Here is a 20,261-nt window from a genome sequence, read left to right on the forward strand (position 1 = left end):
AGACAGAGAGGAAGAGGGAGAGAGAGTCTTAAGCAGACTCCCCTCTGAGCTCAGAGCAGGACACCAGGCTGGATCCCACGACCCTGAGATCATGACCTGAGCCAAAACCAAGAGTTGGATGTCTGCCCGACTGAGCCACCTACGCGCCCCCCCTCCTTCACTTCTTAAGTGGGCTGGTCATCATATAGCTCTTCTGTTGACCACAATTGAAGGATTCTGCTCTGCAATGAGTACATCAGATGGATGGATCTGTGGTTTACCGTTTTCTTTTTAATTCAGGTCTTCTTTACCCTGCCCCTTCCAGCCTCATCATCATTTTTAGTGTTTTTCCTTCACTTGAGTATATATAGAGGAGTTTCCCCCACTATTTTCAGAAGTAGACACTGCTCCGAGAACCCTGGATATACTCCCCATCTACCACACAGTAACAGGTGCCTTCCTAGGACCTTAATGAAGAAAACTGACTAGGAGTCCACTGTTGACCTGGGTGGACTGAAGACCAATACCCAGCTCTTCAGGGCCTGTACCATGCCCGTATTCCCTAGGTTTTCTGGCCCATTGTCCCTACATAAGATGTAAGTCCATCTTGTCCCCCCTTCATCTTCTGAAAAGACTGCAGTGGGGGAGTCACGTCCAGGGTTGATTCTGAGAGCTCGGGGACAGGAGGGAGCATGTGGGTGGCTCAGTCAGTTAAGTGTCCAACTCTTGATTTTGGCTCAGGTCATGATCTTGGGGTCATGGGATCGAGCCCCATGTCGGGCTCTGCACTTAGCAGGGATTCTGCTGGAGATTCTCTCCCTCCCTCTCCCTCCGCTCCTCCCCCAGCTCACTCTCTTTCTCTTCCTCTCTCTCTCTCTGTCTCTCTCAAAATAAATAGAAAAAAAAAAAAGGAAGATGAAGGGTGAGGAGGAGGAAGTAGTAGGGGCATCAGAAACTTTCCAAGACACTTTTCTCTCTGCTTAGCCAGTGTTCCCATAGCTAAATTTGATGTTTTTTTCTACCTTAGCTTGCTCTTGTCAACATAAGATCCTTGGGGTCTTAATAAGTGCATGACCCTAACACTGTGGTGGCAGAAACTCCTTGCTAGGGGATGCAGAGACCGTTACTACTTAATAGTATGATCTTCCCTTCCTGGTTCAATCTCCATGCTCAAGGCCCAGGTTACCAAGAAGCCCGAGTTGCCTCCATATACAGCTAATGTTTATTTATTTCTGTGTGCCAGCCACAGTGGTGAGGGCTTTAATGGGTGTTAACACTTATAATCCCCACATCTCTGAGCTAGTTGCTATGATCATCCCCATTTTAAAAAAGGGGATGTAAATGTACAGAAGGGACAAGTAACTTGCTTAAGACCATAAAGCTGGTAATAAAAACAACATTACTGAGGCTTATTTCGTGCTAAGCACTGCTGCAAAGACTATGCATTAACTCATCGAACCCTCCCATGACCCCAGGAGCAGGTAAATGCTACTGTTATCCTCACTTGACGGAGGAAGACACAAGGTGTGGAGGAGTCAGATAACTTGCCCGGAGAGTAAGTGGAGGAACCAAGACTCAACCAAACTTGTCAGAATCCAAAGGCCTCGCTCTTAACCATCTTGTGGCACCATGAGATGCCACACTCTTGTTTCTTCCCATCTCTCTGTTTGAAGGCCTTTTTTCCTTACAGTCAGTCATATGATTGGACAGTGGAGGCTAGAAAGGTTAGGGCAGTTTAAAAGAAAAGTCAGCTGCTACGCCTCTCAGGAACATTTCCAGGGTAAAAATAAATAGCTTAATTATTGAGCACTTACTATATGACAGACATTGTCCTAAGCCGTGTACATATAGTAGCTTACTTAATCTTCATAACATCCCTATGAAGTAGGCATCACGATTCCCATTTCACAGATGAGAAAACTCTAAATCAGGGAGATTAGGTGACTTGTCCAAGACCCAGGATTCTAACACCAAAGCCCAAGTTCATCCCATCTGACTCCAATCCACTGCCTCTTTTCACAGATTCCAGAAAACCATTGGAAAGCCAAGAAAATCTGAGCTGTTGTATTTCCCATTGGCTCTCACCGCCCCCACTCACCAATGGCACCCAGAGTGACAAGTGGGTTCTGCCGAGGGCTGATGTGCTTGTCGTAGGGCCGGTTTCCATACATGTGGGCAGCACTGTTGACCAGCCAGGTGATGTTGAGGGAGATGGTATAGCGGAGGATGGAAGCCAAGAAGTAGGAATTCCACAGACTCTCTCCCCAGAAGCACCAGGGCACCAGCGTGGGAATCACGAAGCACATGAGCACCACGCTGATCTTATAGTACCTGGAAGGCAGAATATTACACTAGCATCGGGCCCCTGGTGATGGTGGCAGGGATAGGCTGAGCAAGCTACAGGAGAAGTCAGGAAATGTACCCGTCGGCTCCTTCTGCTCTTTCTGTATGGGGAACGCCCTGTTGTGTGTCACCCTGCACAGGGGCCTCAAGCCCATATCCTTACAAGGGCTAGGCAGGTAATCCAAAGTGGAGTTAGGATGTGTAGAAGGCTCTGGGAAGTGGGAGGGCCTGTAGCAGGCATACTTCAGAGAAATTCCAATAGCAAACAATGTAGTGCTGCTGAAACCCATGTATCTCCAGCTCCATTTCTCCTACAGGTCACCAGGTTGACAGCAGGATCTTCCTTTCCTGGTTCAATCTCCATGCTCAAGGAGTAGCTCTTAGCTACTTCCTTCACCTGTCAATCAACTGGATAATCAGGTTTTCTCCAATGATTTCAAGAAACATGTATTTCTTGAATAATGTCCAGACACATGATTCCATACTAACTTAGCTTGGTACAAAGGTAAACGATCCAATCCCCTCAAAAAATGTTCTCTGCTCATTGGAGATTACATTCCAAGCCAGCATAAAAAAGTAAATAATAAGGCTAGGCTTGTGCCACATAAAAAGTCATCTTTACAAAGAAAACCATCAGTAGTTTGGTTGCCAGACCTGTGTAGCCAGCAAATATTTACTGAGCACTTACTGTATGCCAGGCCATGAATGCTGATGATATAAAGGCAAAGTCGACAGAGTCCCTGCCCTGGGCTTCAATCAGGTGGAACCCCTGTTTCCCGTCCCCCCGTCCACAGAGCATGTGGAACCAGCTCTGTGCAGGGACAGGAAAGGGGCTGTGCTATGAGTTCATAGGTCTTTCCTCTCTGGCCTCACACTGCCTAATCAAGCTTCCAGAAGACCTCTGTTAAGATGCATATGTATGAAATGGGAGGTGGCACAGTGTGAGGGAATGACATTCAAGAGGTGGAAGACTTGAACTTGAGTCTAGATCTGATTCTGGATGTTGAACCAGCCGTTTTCTTTCTTTCACTCTCCTCTTGCGCACAGTTAGCTGGTTCCCCAAAGAGCAGAGCATGAGGCAAGGGTGTGTGGGGGGGTAGTCTATTCTGGGAAGAGTGAGACAGGGAAGGAGGGAATACCAAGCCAGGGGTACCCATGCTTTGGATACCTGAACTTGGACCTCGATGGGACAGATTACACCTCGGAGTTATTCTTTCAAGGAATGAAAGAAGGGGCTATTTTCCCATTGGCTCCAACTCCCTCCTGGTCAGGGGATGTCACATGGGATATCAGCTCCCTCACAGTTCCAAGTCTGCTTGGGTCAGGATAGCTGAGTGCATTTCTGGGAAGCATCTCAGGTGGAGGTGGCAAAGAAACCAGGCAGGAAGTAAGAAATAGGCCGTCCAGCTGAGCAAGGTGCTCTTAGGTTACACCTGGGCCAGCAAGTGGCTGCAGCAACAGCTGGAGTGAAAAGATGGGCAGAGAGTAGGAGGTGGGGCATGAGAGGGGTCCAACACAGGTAGTGATTATAATACCTCCAGGGGTTCTTGTAAGGATCTAATAAGTAATGTATACTATGTGCATATTATGTCACAGCTATTCTGAGACCTTTATGTGTACTGGCTCATTTAATTCTAATAAAAACTCTAGGAGGAAGTGACCATTATCATCACCATTTTACAGAGCAAAGGAAAAGTTATGTAGTTGGGCCAAGGTTACAAGACTAAGATGTAGTAGGACCAAGATTCAGATCCAGGCAGAATCACTTTAGAGACTATCATCCACTTAAAATGCAGCTATCTTATATCCCAGTGACTTGAAAATGGGTGCTGATGGGTACCTGTTGCCCAACAAAAAACAAACTGACGCTTGTGTGCAGCTAGCAATCTGAAAAACACCCTTACATACATGATTTGCACATGAAATCATTTAAGTGGAAAGAGGGTGCTTGGGCGGCCAGATGAGTGGACTGCGGCTAGAGGGGCAAAGACAACAGACAATGAAGGGACTGGTGCTCTTACGTTGGGCTCCCTAGGGTCACATGCAGAAGGCTTTTGTAGAGCGCTTTAAAAAAAAAAAAAGATTTTATTTATTTATTTGGGAGACAGAGAGAGAGCACGGCGGGCGCGGGGTGCAGAGGGACAAGCAGACTCCCTGCTGAGTGGGGAACCCAATGCAGGGTTCAATCCCAGGATCCAGAGATCATGATCTGAGCTGAAGGCAGATGCTTAATGGACTGAGCCACCCAGGTGCCCCAAGAATGCTCTTGAAGGATACTTGTAAGGAAGGGAGGAAGGCAGGTTGGGCCGAGGCAGAAGCTCACCTACAATGAGTTTCGGCAGATCCAACGGGAACCTCTGGGGCCGGATGACCCTTTAGAGTTGTCCAAATTGAAAGGTCTCCGCGCATCATCCAGCCTTTGGCCTTGGGGCGCACCCTGGGAGGGGTGAACCCTGGGACAGGGCAGTTCCATGTGGGCAAGGGCAACTCCCAGAGAGGACAGCAGCTGCAGGCTGGGAGCATCAGCTGAAGAGGGGATCTGGGTGAAGCTAAGGCCCTGGGAATTGGCGGTGAGTGTGTGAAGGGAGGGGGGTGTTCTGAAGGGAAAATGGAAGAGGTGCCCAGAGCCATGGGTCTGCTACTTCTCATTTGCACCTCTGAGGAGGAAAGGAGGCAGCTCTAGTTGCCAACAGAAGGCATTTTGCAACTTAAGAAGTTTCTTTCCTTCGTCCACTCTCTGCATTACAGTCCAGTACCTTTGAAAAGAACCTGTCCTGGGGCGCCTGGATGGCTCAGTCGGTTAAGCTTCTGCCTTCAGCTCAGGTCATGATCTCTGGGTCCTGGAATTGAGCCCGGGTTCAGGCTCTCTGCTTTCAGGCTCCCTGCTCGGCACTCATGGCTCTCTCTCTCTCTCAAAATAAAGAAATAAATAAAATCTTAAAAAAAAAAAAAAAAGAAAGAAAGAAAAGAGCCTCTCCTAGTCCTGATCTGAGCCATTGTCTTGGCCTCTCATTTTGCTCCTGAAAAGAAGAAAGAAAACACACACACTGAGGGCTTGCTCTGTGCTGGGCACCAGGCTAAGCATCTCAGAGGCCTTCTCTCACTCCTCCCAGCGGGCTTGGGATAGACAGTGAGGACCCCAGGCCTTAGAGAGGTGCCATGCTTCCCCCAGGAAGAGGCCAGGCCCTTGCTCTGGCTCTCGGCTCTGCCCCAACCCTACAGAATCCACAGCTCACAGGACTCAGCTTCTGCTCACACCCTGCCCCTGCCTCTTCCCTCCGAACTTCTTAGGGAAGCCACCTGCGGGCCTTGGCTCTGGCTCTAAAAGCCTGCTGTGGAGGGATGGAGCTTCCCAAGTGGGAGGAGAAAAAGGTCTGGGCTTCCCCCCCAACCCACCGCCCCCAGCACAACCCCTGTCCAGCCAAATGTCCTCTTCCTCAAAAAAGACCCTCTTTAAAAACCATTCCAGGGGACGTCAGGGTGGCTCAGTTGGTTAAACGTCTGCCTTTGGCTCAGGTTGTGATCCCAGGGTCCTGGGATCGAGCCCCGCATTGAGCCCCACACCGGGCTCCCTGCTCGGTGGGAAGCCTGCTTCTCCCTTTCCCACTCCCCCTGCTTGTGTTCCCTCTCTTGCTGTGTCTCTATCAAATAAATAAATAAAATCTTAAAAAAAATTTCCAATATCTCAGGAAACAAACTGAGGGTTGCTGGAGTGGTGGGGGGTGGGAAGGATGGTGTGGCTGGGTGATGGACATTGGGGAGGGTATGTGCTACGGTGAGCACTGTGAATTGTGTAAGACTGATGACTCACAGACCTGTACCCCAGAAACAAATAATACATTATATGTTAATAAAAAAATCATTCCAATAAAGCGTTATCATATTTAATTATAGGGTTATTCTCTGATTGCTCTTCCTGTATTCTGCTAGGATTCCTTGTTGTGTGTTCAATGGAATGAATGGAAGAAGAAGGGATTTTTAGGGGCCACAGAGGGTCTGGGTGCGGCTGCCAGTGGTATGGATCTTGAGGCTGATCTCTGCATCGTTAACATTCTCCCCAGCCATCAGACGGACTCGACACCCTCCTGTGTTGCTGAGGAGCCTCCCTCCTGTGCCTATTCGCGTCCAGCAGCTTAATCACAGTCACTGGCCTTGCTTCGGAACAAGTATGGAGATGGCTCCCTGGCTTCCTTGCTTAATGACACTCAACTCTGAACCCCTAGCCGAGGGTCCACCTGCAAGTCCATGAGGCCTCCAACTCCTAGTCCTTCCTCATCTGAGGGACTTCCTTTCTTCAGCTGTGGTAGGGAGCAGGCTGCAGAAGGGCCATTGACATTGCTCTGTCTTTTTGCTAAATGGGTTTTTTATGTTGTAAAGCGTCATAGAACAGTAAACTACCCAACTCCGCTACTTCCTAGCTGTGTTATCTTGAGTAGATGGTTTAATTGCACTGAGCCCCAGGTTTCTCTTCTGTAAAATATAGTATTAACAAATTTATTGAGTCCCTACTATGTATGTGTCAGTACTATCTTGGTACTGGAGATATAAAGTGAAAAAATCAGACAAAAATCCCTGCTCTTGGAGAGTAGGGGTATTCTGGTAGGAAGATTTGATAAACATATATATTATGTATATACTATACAAAAATTTACATATATGTATATTCTGGTAGGAAAGAAAGCTAATAAGAAATATATAGAGCATGTTAGTGGTAAATACTAAGATAAGAGTAAAGCAGAGAAGGAGAATATGAAGTCAAGGGCAGGTGCTGCAATTTAAAATAGGGTGTCTAGGGAAGGACTTAGTGACATTACAGCTTTTGAGTAAAGATGTGAAAGCAGTGAGAAGTTAGCCGTGTGGCTAAATGGGGCAGAAGATTCCAGGCAGAGAAAACCACAAGCATAGAGGCCCCAAATGTTCCTGGCACATTCAGGGATGAGCAGGAGGGGTGGGGCTGAAGCGGGTGAATAAAGGGGAGAAGGTAGGAGATAAGAGAAAAATGGTGGGCCGAGTCACAGGATGTCTTGCTGGTCATCATAAGGGTTTCAACCTTTACTCTGAGTGAGATGGAGCCTTGGGCAGATTTGGCTCAAAGGAGTGGGGTGATCTGACTTACATCTTAGCAGGGTCACCCCAAGTGTTGTGTGGAGAATGGGCTGTGGGGGGGGGCAGAAACAGGGGGCGCAATTAGGATGCTGCTATACAATCTGGGCAGGAGAGGACATTGACTTGGAACAGGACAGGGGTGGTGGGTGTGAGAAATGGTGAAATTCTGAATATATTTTGAGAATAGAGTGATAGGACTTGTTACCAGACTGGATTGTGGAGAGAAAGGAGTCAAGGATGACATTAACAATGGAGATGTCATTCGCTGGGGAAGGATGGAGGGGAGCTGGTTTTGAGCAGCACATGAGGAGCTCAATCTTAGACCTGTCAGGTGGAAAATGCCCACTACACATTCAAGAGGCCATATCAAGTAGACAGCTTGACGTGCAGGTCTGGAGATCAGAGGTGCTCTAGAGAGAGGTTTGATGGGAACAGAAATTTGGAACTCATCAGCATATTACTGTATGACACTCACACACGTACATTTTTTCATCTGGGTTCCACCATAGTCCTGTGAGGTACTTATTATAACCTCACTTTGTAGGACCTTTCTGGAGCCCCAGAGAGGTCATGGGATTTCCTCAAGGCCATACTGGTTGGACAAAGCATAGGCAGGCTTAAAATACAGTGCATATAACCTACTACTTACTTGGTTTACCAAGAGCAGGGCACAGGGGATAGGTAAACTTACCCAGAGGTAAACCAGGCTGGAGTGTGTGACCTAGCCATTGCCCTAAGAATTGCACATATCCAAATAAAAATGTCACCTCAAGGTCGGAATGCCACACTCCAGCTGAACTGAACTTCTTCCCATTCCTCAGGCACAGCCTTCTCTCTGTCTCCTGTGTCTATGTCCTCGGCCTGGCTTACTTGATGTTTCCAAATATCAGTCTATATGTCACCTCCTCTGGGGGGACTGCCTCCATCCCCCAGGACAGGCCCTGTCCCGTGTTCCTGCTGCATGTTGTACTTCTCAGCTCTCACACTTGTTGGCTTAGTGGGTGGCCTCACCCACGAGGTTAGTGGTCTCAACCCTGAGTGCAAATTCGAATCAACTGGGTGAACATTTAAAAATGACTGATGTGGGGAACCCACTGCAGACTGGCTCAATCAAATTGGAATTTCTGTTCCGGGCACTGATATTTTTAAAGCCTCTCCATGGCAGACATTGATGGTAGCCTCCCTAAAATCCACCCCTGTCCTTTCTTTCTTGCTGGAATCCTCTGATTTTGTTCAGATATCCAACTGCTCTCCCTGCAGCCAAGTCCTTCAGGGAATGTGAACTCTACCCACGATGTGAGTCCTGACTGGTTTGGAACAATCAGTGGTGATCTCATTCACTTTCCCAATAATTAATTTGGAATTGGTCAATAGTGGTCAATAAGATATGAAGGGAAAATGGGTATAATTTTTAAAAAGGTAAGTAACAAATGTTGGTAAAGATGTAGAGAAATTAGAACCTTCATGCATTGCTGGTAGAAATGTAAAATGTTGCCGTTGCTAAGGAAAACAGTTTCTCAAAAGGTTAGATATCAAATTATCATATGACCCAGCAATTCAACTCCTAAGCGTACGTTCAGGAGAATGGAAAGCAGGGACTTGAACATACACTTGTACGCCAGTGTTCATAGTAGCGTTATCCACAGTACCCAGCCAAAAGGTGGAAACAGCCCAAGTGCCCATTAATAGATGAATGGATAAACAAAATGGTGTGTGGATAGACAGATAGATAGATAGATATACATATATATAATGTATATGTGTGTATATATGGATGTATATATATGTATAATGGAATATTATTCCTCCATAAAAAGGAACAAAATTTTTATATGCTATAACATGCATGGATGGAACTTGGAAACATGCTTAGTGAGATAAACCAGACACAGAGGACAGATATTGTTTATAATTCCACTTACATGAGGTACCTAGAATAGGCAAATTCATGAAGACAGAAAGTAGGATAGTTGTTCCTAGGAGCTAGAGGGAGGGGGAAAGGGAAGCCCCTGTTTAATGGGTATAGAGTTTTTGTTGGGAATGATGAAAAAGGTTTGGGTATAGGTATTGGTGATGGTTATACAACATTGTGAATGTACTTAATGCTGCAGAATTGTACACTTAGGGTTATAATGATAAATACTATGTTGTGTATATTTTACCACAATAAAAAAGAGCGAGATGAGGGAATGTTTTCTCGACCACGGAAAGTACACACGGGCAGAGGTGGCTTCTCTTTTTTCACAGTGACCCCAGGACCTGCTACAGCCATCTGTGACCGTGACAGGAAGAAGACTGAGAAACAAAGCGGACCCCTTAGGTTGACGGAGCAGAAAGATGGAAAGGTCCTTGAATGAGCTACTGAACTAACCAGCCCCAGAGTGGCTTTATCCCTGACATCTTACTCTGGGACAAGCCAGTTGAGTCAGGACCTTCTGCAGAGTAGCTGAGCTCAATCTAGTAGACCGCAGGGGACGCTGACATGCCATCTGGATCTCCTCGCAGGGGAGAGTCACTAGCAGTGCTGCTTCGCTGGAGGGAGCTGCCCTGCCCTAGGTCATGCCCTCTCTTAACAACCCCTTCCAGGGACTGGCCCTACGTAAGGCGTGTAATCCATTGTCCAGGCCTGGTCCCACTGCCTCATCTCTCAATGACTCTGAAGAGTCACCCCAACTTCAGAACCCACAATATGGTGGGCTGAGGCCTTTGATGGGACTGATGAGGACCCAGCTTCTTCCCTCGCCCAATCCTGTTTCTGACACTTCTGTTTCTGACACTTCTTCCATAGGTGTTGACCCTAAGGAATCTCTCCAGTCCACTTCTTACAACGTAATATCCACCTCAGAGCCAGCTTCCGGGGTAACCTGTCCTGTGACGTGAATATATTGCTGGACTGGCAGAGTCCAGCAGAAGGCCACTCTCCAGAGCCTAGCACAGGGACTTGCACAGAGTAGGCACTCCTACTTATTTGTGGAACAATTAAGTGAATGGTTCTTTGGTTAATAAATTACTGAGAAGCTCTCAGCTTCTCAGGAAAATAAAAACACTACAGTGACTCAGTAGAACACAGAGCATGAGAGATAAAATGCCAAGGTTTCCAAAAAACACAAACCACACGATAAATGTGCCACCTGCTTTTGGGTTCCTCATAAGATGCTTATCTCTTGGATTGGTGCCAACACAGGACTGTGAATATGAAACCAACAACTTGATTAAAGACATTCGTGCTCATCAGGCCCCAAACCCCAGCTTCCAACAAAGGCTTGGAAGGCTGTAAGGCTTCATAGCTCCGGTTTAAAAGAATGATTTGTGAGCATGAGCTTCTAGGTCATTTTCTGAGCTGCCAAATATGGCAAAACGTTGGCAATATTTAACAGCCACTCTAACAGGTTTTGTCTTGGTTTGGAATGTGAGTGGCTTCCTCTCTGTGTTTCTGTGGATACTCAGACCCTGAGATAGGAGAAGACTCCTAGAATCATCAAGGGAGAAAAAGAAAGGGTTGGTATGAATCCAAGAATGACCGAAGGGAGAGTAGTTCTCTTCCACAGATTTGAAACCAGAGATCCACAGGTTTGAGTCCAAAACACAAGAGCCAAAGCACTCAAGCTCACCCGACAAGTAGCTCTGAAGCAGCTTTCTATCGCCTTAAAGTGACAGCTTTCAAGAACAGACCCACAACAGATACTGGAAACCTTCCCCATTCCCACCACCAATTCCACGGTGGGAAGATGCTTTTCAGCATTTAGCTCAAGATAAGAGGTCCATTTACACAATCCAATGCCATCACACATCATAGTGCCCCAATCCAAGTAAGTTTCAGTGATAGGACACTAACGAAGATATGGGCCCCCATCTTGCAACATTGTCAATGCTTCGAACACTATCTTTATTCCCATAAACTGGATCACAATAAAGAGAACCGAAACAGACGGGAAGAATGAAGGGGGGGAAATCGGAGGGGGAGATGAACCATGAGAGATGATGGACTCTGAAAAACAAACTGAGGGTTCTAGAGGGGAGGGAGGTGGGAGGATGGGTTAGCCTGGTGATGGGTATTAAAGAGGGCACATTCTGCATGGAGCACTGGGTGTTATATGCAAACAATGAATCATGGAACACTACATCAAAAACTAATGATGTAATGTAAGGTGATTAACATAACATAATAAAAAAATAAATAAAAAAAATAAAGAGAACTGAAACATTAAAAATAGACTTGAGACTTGGGCGCCTGGGTGGCTCAGTCGGTTGAGTGCCTGACTCTTCGTCTCAGCTTAAGTCATGATCTCATGGGTCTCCCTCTGCCCCTCCCTTCACTCTCATGCAAGCGCGAGCGCTCTCTCTCTGAAATAAATAAATAAATAAACAAATCTTAAAAAAAAAAAAAAACAGACTTGGGGCACCTGGGTGGCTCAGTCGTTAAGCGTCTGCCTTCGGCTCAGGTCATGATCCTGGGGTTCCGGGATCGAGCCCCTCATCGGGCTCCCTGCTCAGCGGGAAGCCTGCTTCTCCCTCTCCCACTCCCCCCTCTCCCACTCCCCCTGCTTGTGTTCCCTCTCTTGCTGTCTCTCTCTCTGTCAAATAAATAAATACAATCTTTAAAAAAAAATAGACTTGCGGCCAAAAATTTGTTCTATGGAGAAGAAAGGATTTAGGATTTCTTCCATTTTTCCTTCCTCACCTCCCAAATCTGAGTGTGCTAAGCATCTTAAAACTCTTTTTTCTTTAGATGAAAAAGAAATTGCTGTTCTCTACCTACAAGCATTTCCTATTGCTTGACTAACCCTAAGCCCAGCGGTCCAGAGCCAGTGGTGTGTGAGATCTCCAGAGGGAGAACCATGAGAGCGTGAAGGAAGGGGAAATAATCTGCCCACTGCTGACTTCTGCGGGGGGCTGGCCTGAGGAAATGCAAAAAGAAGTAAACACCACCATGGGTGAGAGAGAAATTACAGCCCCACAAATGGATCCTAATGATGAGCGATGAGCTGTCACTGGCATCTTGATTAAACATGTTTGGTTTTGTGATTTCATTTAAAGCCTAGCCAGAAAGTCATTTTCCCTACAACTTTTGCATCTTGTAGGGAACCAGGCAAAATCATCTGGATGCTTACTAAACATTCATTTAGAGAACAGATAATACGCCCTGGCAGTTTGTAAATGGAATGGAGGGAACTCCCCCCCCCCCCCCCCCCCCCCCCCCCGCCCATGTCCCCTCTGGCATCGCCCACAAGGAGGTGAACAATGTGATTCGTTTGAATGCAGATGTGAAGACAGAAGCCCCCTGATAGGGGAGCTCTTTGGAGGGTTTCAGAAAATCTTCCAGACTCTTTGAATTGTTTGAAAATGGGCTCTGCTGCTGTGCTCTCGATTTTTACCTCTCTGGTGTTTCAAGGGCTTTAAGTGAGAGAGCTCATGATGACTGCATTTGAAGTATTCCCTGAAAACCTTGATCATTCCAGATTTGGCTTTGACCCTCAATTAGTCTTGACATCACTTCCCCTGTGCTACTTCATAATAAGCATTCCCGTAGAAGAAAATCTTTTAATTGGACTATCTAGTTGCATAATCGTCGTCTTCCGGACGCCTCTCCTCCCCAGTGGAGCAGAGATGGGGAACGACCGCTCACGAAAATATCTCCTTTGGAAATTTGCAAGGCAGTGGGGGGGGAAAGACATATTTTTATTTTCTCTCTGCCTTCAGCTTTTTTGCTTTTGAGGTCTGCATGTGGAGGTTAGTTGCATCCATCCACTTGAATTTAATGTGTCTTTGTACAAACAGCTTGCATTCATTCACTATGCAGCAGTTTAAAAGATAAACACAATCATTTCAGAATTTCAACACAAAGAGCATTATTTGTACCTCACCAACAATGAAGTGCTTAAAGAAAAGACCCAGGCATGCTGATTGCTAAGACCGAGTAAGGAGGGTTAAAAGCCTTTTTTGCCCTTTTCAAAGCTTTGATTCTAAGTAGATGGCAAGTTTTTGGTGGGCAGGATTTGTCTTGATCCAAGTCACATCACCTGCAGTTCCTTGAACACAAAACACTCGTTAACACAGTAGGTGTCTCAACACAAGTTTAAGTTGATTAGACTGCTGTTCTAGTCTTTCTCCGGGGCTCTTTGTCTCTGCCTTTGTCTTTCTCTGTCCTTCCTCCCTCCCACCACCCTCCTCCCTTCCTGATTAGTTCTCAATTGTTCTGGATAAGTAATCGGAACACAGACTAATTCCTGACGGTATATAGAATAGGATGACTAAAATGAACAATTAAAATCACTTACAAAATAATTTTTTAAACAAAATTGCTGCATTTCCAGTTTCTCTCACCCTTAAAGCTCCATTCCACTTTCATCCTTCCTATCTGAGATTAAGTGAGCATTGCAGGAAAAAACATAATCACTTTTCTTTTTTTTTTTTTTTTAAAGATTTTATTTATTTATTCATGAGAGACAGAGAGAGAGAGAGAGAGAAGCAGAGGGAGAAACAGGCTCTCAAGGAGCAGGGAGCCCAATGCGGGACTTGATCCCAGGACCCCGGGATCATGACCTGAGCCGAAGGCAGACGCTTAACCATCTGAGCCACCCAGGCGCCCCATAATCACTTTTCTTAATCTGGGACCTATGAAATTGTGTGCAAACTCTTTTGTGTATTTCCATTTTCTGGGGCTCAAAGTCCACAGCTTTCATCAAATTCTCAGAGATACTCGATTCCCAAGGCCCGAAACATTTGATGTTGTTGTTGAACTTTCATTTTCTTTGTTTACTTTAGGATTTGGCCTAGGATTTAGGTAAAAAAATTTAATTCAGTTTAAGGAAGGGTCAATTTAAAGAATTTAAAGAGGCGCCTGGGTGGCTCAGTCGGCTAAGCATCTGACGTCGCCTCCGGTCATGACCTCAGGGTCCTGGGATCAGCCCCATGTCTGGTCTTGTGTCACCCCATGATGGGCCCCCACGTGGGCTCTGCACTCAGCGGGGAGTCTGCTTGTCCCTCTCCCTCTCCCCCTCACCACCACCCGCCCGGCTCCTGTTCTCTCTCCCTCAAATAAATAAATAAAAATCTTTAAAAAAATAAAATAAAATAAAGAATTTAAAGAATAGTACTTTTATTTATTTCTTTTTAAAGATTTATTTATTTATTTGACAGAGAGAGACACAGTGAGAGAGGGAACACAAGCAGGGGCATTGGATGAGGGAGAAGCAGGCTCCCTGCTGAGCAGGGAGCCCGATGCGGGGCTCAATCCCAGGAACCTGGGATCATGACCTGAGCTGAAGGCAGACGCTTAATGACTGAGCCACCCAGGCGCCCAAGAATAGTACTTTTAAAAATGAGATTGCCCGACCTTTTTTGGCAGTAAGATATTAAAAGGGATTACAGTGATGCTAGATAGAAGTGTGTGTGTGTGTCTGTGTGTGCACTCCCCTGATCATTCTAGCCTATATATATGTGGACCTTTTGCTGAAAGGACAGTCACCAACTGACAGAGTTCAACTCTCCACCCCCACCCCAGGGAGAAAGTTTAATTCCAAACTCCAATCCACCATGAGCTACTCATGGGCAGCCGGTCTCTGTGCAGGAAAAGGGTCAATGGAGTCACTTCAGCCTCCTTCATGACCAGTGTTACCTGCTGCAGCTGAATTGATTAGGTAGGCTGACCATTTTGTTGAGAATGAATAGGCTGATATAAACACAGCTTCTTCATTTCACACGTGAAAGCCATGATCCTTGGGCACAACACATGCTTTCTAGCACATTTCCTACACTTAAGCTGCGCCGTCCTTCCAAAGCTCCTCACAACTCAACTCAAATTGATTTCTTCTAGAAAGCCTACCCTGATAAACCCCCTCAACTATGGTTACCGCATTATTCAACATCCCATCAGTACAACTGTGCTGTAGACTCAAGAAGACAATCATTTTAGAGAGTTGAGTTGTCTGACTAGCTGATGGTATACATGTTCAATTGCACCAACTTTAAAAAAAAATTGTATGTGGAAATCACTACCCATTTTTATGCCTTCTTAATCAGTTTATGGAGCAAAATGTGACCTTCCTTGGTGGTGATGAATGTCTTATCCTGGGTTCCCCAGAAGGCAGGGCTTAAAGACAAAAGCTTATATGCTACTATTTTATAAGAGGAGTTCAGTCCAAGGGAAACAGAATGTGGGAGGCAGGGAGGGTGGGGGAGCTGATAAGACTGTGTGTTACTGAGCCAGCCACTGCTTGATATCTCAGCCTGGTGGGACCGTCTTCCAAAAGACCATATGGATGACTAAGCCTCAGAACACTCCCTCTGGGAGGAGGATGCGGGAAGAATGTGTCTACCAGCAACCCGCTCCCATTGCTCCCACCCCCACACGAACTTCTGGATTATGAATGTGGCTAGAATCCACATTTCAGGCATGCTTAGTTAGCATTTGACAAACTTTAGTGAGTTCATAAACCAGAGGTCCATTACAGGCTTCAACTATTTTTATCTCCAATCACCCCCCAACGAGTTTGTAATTAAGATAAGGGAAATGAATTTTCACTGGTAAAATCAGTGGTTGAAATATGTGGATTGGCTAGAAATACTACAGGTACCTCTCGGCAGCATCTATTCCTCAGAGTGACATCACTGAAGGCTTTGCTCCCTCCTGTGCCCAACTACTAACAGGATTCTGTTGCTGGATTCTGACAAGAAGGTGGTACGACTGCAGCATGCCTGCCCTGCAAGGAGCTCACGGACATGTCCCAAAGGGCAGCAGGCAAGGCTTCATCAAGCTTCTGATGCATTGCGTGGCTGTTTTTGTCCGTAACTGCTAATTGTGGTAGAATTTGGTTTGAGGCAGGATTCTGCTGTAGGGAAGAGCCGTTTCCTTCTTCCTCTTCTCACACTGGAGTTGGCCAAGGTCACTTCCCAGCAGACACGGCCAAGGGGTCTCTTGTTGCACGATCTTTGTTCTGTAGTCCTCTTGCCGTACCTTTAAGGGTTAGAGGCACCACGAATCCTGGTAGGAGACACCGCACAAATGGGCAGTGTGCTCACGAAACTTCCCACCTCACACTGGGCGGCAGGGCCCCAGGCTGCTGAGCCATACTGTGAGGAAATGGAATACACCATGGCTGGTGGGTGTGTCCAGGTGCCACTTACTTCAGCAACTGAGGGTGTGACAGCATCTTACAAGAATTATCACCCCAAAAGCTGGCTCTCGGCTGTGGGTTGTCCAGCACGCTCCACAAACTGGGTAGTAAACACACTCCTCAGTCCGAAAAGTATCTTTGGGGGTACTAGGTGTTTCATTAGTCTCAGTAAATAGAAAGATGAATAGGACATAGTCAGAGTCCTCAAGGAGTTTATGGTCTAATGAGACAGAAATACAAGTGGATCAGTTCAATACAACATGATAAGCAGCAACATGAGATATGCCCAAGGTTCTACAGACCTGATGAAAAGGGGCACTTCACTCACTCTGGGACAATGGATCTTAAACTCTTTGGTCTCAGGACCTTTTAAAGTATTTTATAAAGATTTTATTTATTTATTTGACAGAGAGAGAGAGCACAAGCAGGGGGAGCGGCAGAGGGAGAAGCAGGCTCCCCGCTGGGCAAGGCAGCCACTTAACCAACTGAGCCACCCAGGCATCCCCAGTATTTTAAATATTATTGAGAGCTCCAAAGAACTTTTGTTTATGTGGGGGTACATTTATCAATATTTATTGTAGGGGAAATTAAAGCTGAGACATGTTTCATTGATTTGTTAAATATTCAATGTTAATATAAAATTACATACAATATAGAATATAAAATAGTATCTATAATATACAAATGCATTTGTTAATATTATAAAAGAAATGTGGAATTGATTAAAATAATAAACCTATTACATGTTAACATAAATAACACCTTTTTGAAAAATAACTATTTTCTAAAACAAAAAAAAGTTTTAGTGTGAAGAGGTCATCAATTTACATAATTGCACATCTCTTATGATGTGCAGTTAGAAAAGGGAGGACCTCACAGAACTCCTAAAAGGGGCTCAGGGAGCCCCCACCCAGAGAGTCCTTGAACTGCGGACCCCAGCTTCCTGGATGTGAGTTTTGAAGAATGAGGAAGAGCTGTCTAGGTGAAAAAGAACATTCTAGATCAGTGCTTCTCCAACAATCACCGCGCATCTGAATCCCTTGGGGCCTGGGGTGGGGCTTGAATCCTGCATTTCTGACAAGCTTCCAGGTGACACTGATGGTGCTGGTCCCAGAACCACACTCTGAGTAGCCGGGACCTCGGCCAGAGGAATAAGGGAAACAAAGGTGGTGTCACAGAAGAGCGTGAAGCGTGAGGGGAATGGCGGAGCTCCTAGAGAGTGAAGTACCAGGCGGGAAGTACCAGGACAGAGCGTCGGCATGCCAGGGAGATAACAGACAGTCTTCACTTTTCCCAAGGGGACGTCATGAAAAGGTTTTAAGCAGGAGGCAACTCTGGCTCACACGTAAGTAAGCATCATTTCTTATTCTGAATAACTCAGAACTGCGATAAATACAGAACATACGCGCAGAGGAAGTGGGCAACAGGATGAAGTGGGGGAAGAAGAAAGATAATATTCCCTATACGGGGTGCCCGGGTGGCTCAGTTGTTAAGCGTCTGCCTTCAGCTCAGGTCATGATCTCGGGGTCCTGGGATCGAGCCCCACGTTGGGCTCCCTGCTCAGCGGGAAGCCTGCTTCTCCCTCTCCCACTCCCCCTGCTTGTGTTCCCTCTCTCGCTGTCTCTCCCTGTCAAATAAATAAAATCTTGAAAAAAAAAAAAATTCCCTATACAGCATAGCTTCCTAGAAGAAGCATGTGCTTTGCTTGGACTTGGACAGAATTTGCTCAAATTGCAGCCCTGCCATTTACAAAATGTTCCTGAGTCAGCTTCTCAGAGGCTCAGATTCCATCATGGGTAAAGATCTGAGAGATCCGAGTTACACGGGCAGAGAACAGAGTGCTACCTAGTGAGTACCCACTGAACTGAAATCCATATGATAAAGGACGTTATAGAGATAATAAAAAATAACAACGAGAAGCGATTATTGTTATTCTAAGACTAGATACAGGCTTGAAACGAGAGACCCGAGTTTATTAGAATTTTGTATTTTCAAGAGCAAAAAGATTCTGAGTGAGAAGCTGAGGGGAATCACCTAAACGTAAATGGTTCACTGATTTGAACGCCAGGCAGCGTGAGCTCACAGCTATGCACAGTGACAGAGGACGCGGGCCGGCGACTGCGGGAGAAGGACCTCAGGTCTCAAGGTTGTCATCCTTTCTGGCAAGACTACTTGGACCCAAATTTTCAATAGGAAATTTGAATGGCTTAAGTCGTAGTCTCCCTGCTCCCCTTTCTCCTGACCTGATAGTACTTGGTACAGATAATAATGAGCACAAACACAGAGCACAGAGAAGAAGAGTGATGTTTGCATTTTAAATAGAGCCATCCCAGTTTCAAAAATCTCTCTCTGTGTGAGCACCCCCATGAGAAGGACTTTCTTCACTTCTATTCCTCTTTTTCTCTGGAAGCCCTTGGCCTTGAAGACCCAGAATTCCCCTCATCCCCCCCTGGGATTCTGAGACTCTTCATATCTCATTCTTGCCCTGAAGCATGAGTTATTACGTTCCAGATGATGCATTGCTTTCTCAATCCCCTAAAACAAATATTGGCTCTCCGATTGTAAATGAACGTTTTCATTATCCTAAAACTCCAGGTTCTTAGTTGGACAGAATTGGAAAGCCTGTTCGTTTATCTTGAAATATATCGAGATATATGGGGTTTGTCTAAATCTCTTGATAATTAGGACATCTGAGTAATTGTTTTTCTCTATTTTAAAATGAAAGACAAGATAAGAGTAGGTTTATAAAAGAAAGCCAAATGTCAGAAGAGATAGCACACTTCAGTTGAGTCAATGAGCGTGTTTTGACAAATCACATTATCTCAGCACTAAGAGTCTTTGTATCTGTGCGACAGATTTGTTATTGTTTTATATGAAAATAGGCAGTGTGAGGAGAAATAAGTGACTTGGACAGGGAGACAGTTCAAAGCTGATTTCTGACAAGGATTTCCTCAGCCAGTGGGCTGACAGAAATTTCTTTGGTTTTTCTTTCACCAGGAATTCATCCTTTCTCATCTTTGTAATTTCAGTATTTTAGACTAAGAATTTGACTCTTAGAACACCCTTTGCATCAAGGTTCGCTCCCCAGGAAGGGAGCATTTGCCTATGCTCCTGTTCCTTCATTCATTTATTTTTTAATTTTCTGAATCCGTGGAAGCATTTCTTTGAGAAAAGCAAGGAGGGAGGAAGGTGAGTTTTTAATTTCTAAGGCTGATTGAGTCAGCTATCTCGCTGGTGCTTCTCGGCTGGAGCCCTTTGCCCTTGGTGTGGCACCCAGTGGCGCTGCGAAAAGTCTGGGCACCTTGACAGTTCTTGCTGTTCACCTGGGACAGCGAGGGAGGGGAGCTGAGGTGTCTGTGTATCCAGTCCCTGTCCCTCTCACTGGGATAAAAACATGGCGATTCCTGTCAACAATAACCACAAAAATTACAGAATGTCTAGGAATAAACTGAACACAAAACATCCAAGATCTGTATTTAGAAAACTATGAGCCCTGACTGAAGGATGTAAAAGAAGTTGTAAAAAAGGGATAGACTCTGTCCCGGAAGAATGAGAGTGTCAGAGAAGACCATGAACCATCACTTCACGCGGACCTCGAGGACCCTCTCTCCTTTACTGCATTCCCTCAGCTGCTTTCATATATGGACTTGGAGACCTCTGGTTATTTTATAAGTATGTGTCTTTTCTTACCCTTTTTTTTTTTTAAGAGCACAAGCA

General features: G+C 45.7%; 1 protein-coding gene across 1 annotated transcript in view; it reads right to left on the reverse strand.

The window, feature by feature from the left end:
• SCD5 (stearoyl-CoA desaturase 5) overlaps window positions 1-20,261 on the reverse strand; it is a 159,816-nt gene that overhangs the window by 3,708 nt on the left and 135,847 nt on the right. The window contains exon 4 of the mRNA XM_032400657.1: window positions 2,078-2,310. Within this exon, the coding sequence (XP_032256548.1) occupies window positions 2,078-2,310 (233 nt within the window). The remainder of the gene's footprint in view (window positions 1-2,077; window positions 2,311-20,261) is intronic.

Source organism: Phoca vitulina, unplaced genomic scaffold, assembly GCF_004348235.1.
Source record: "Phoca vitulina isolate PV1807 unplaced genomic scaffold, GSC_HSeal_1.0 scaffold3, whole genome shotgun sequence".
In the NCBI taxonomy this organism is placed as follows: domain Eukaryota; kingdom Metazoa; phylum Chordata; class Mammalia; order Carnivora; family Phocidae; genus Phoca; species Phoca vitulina.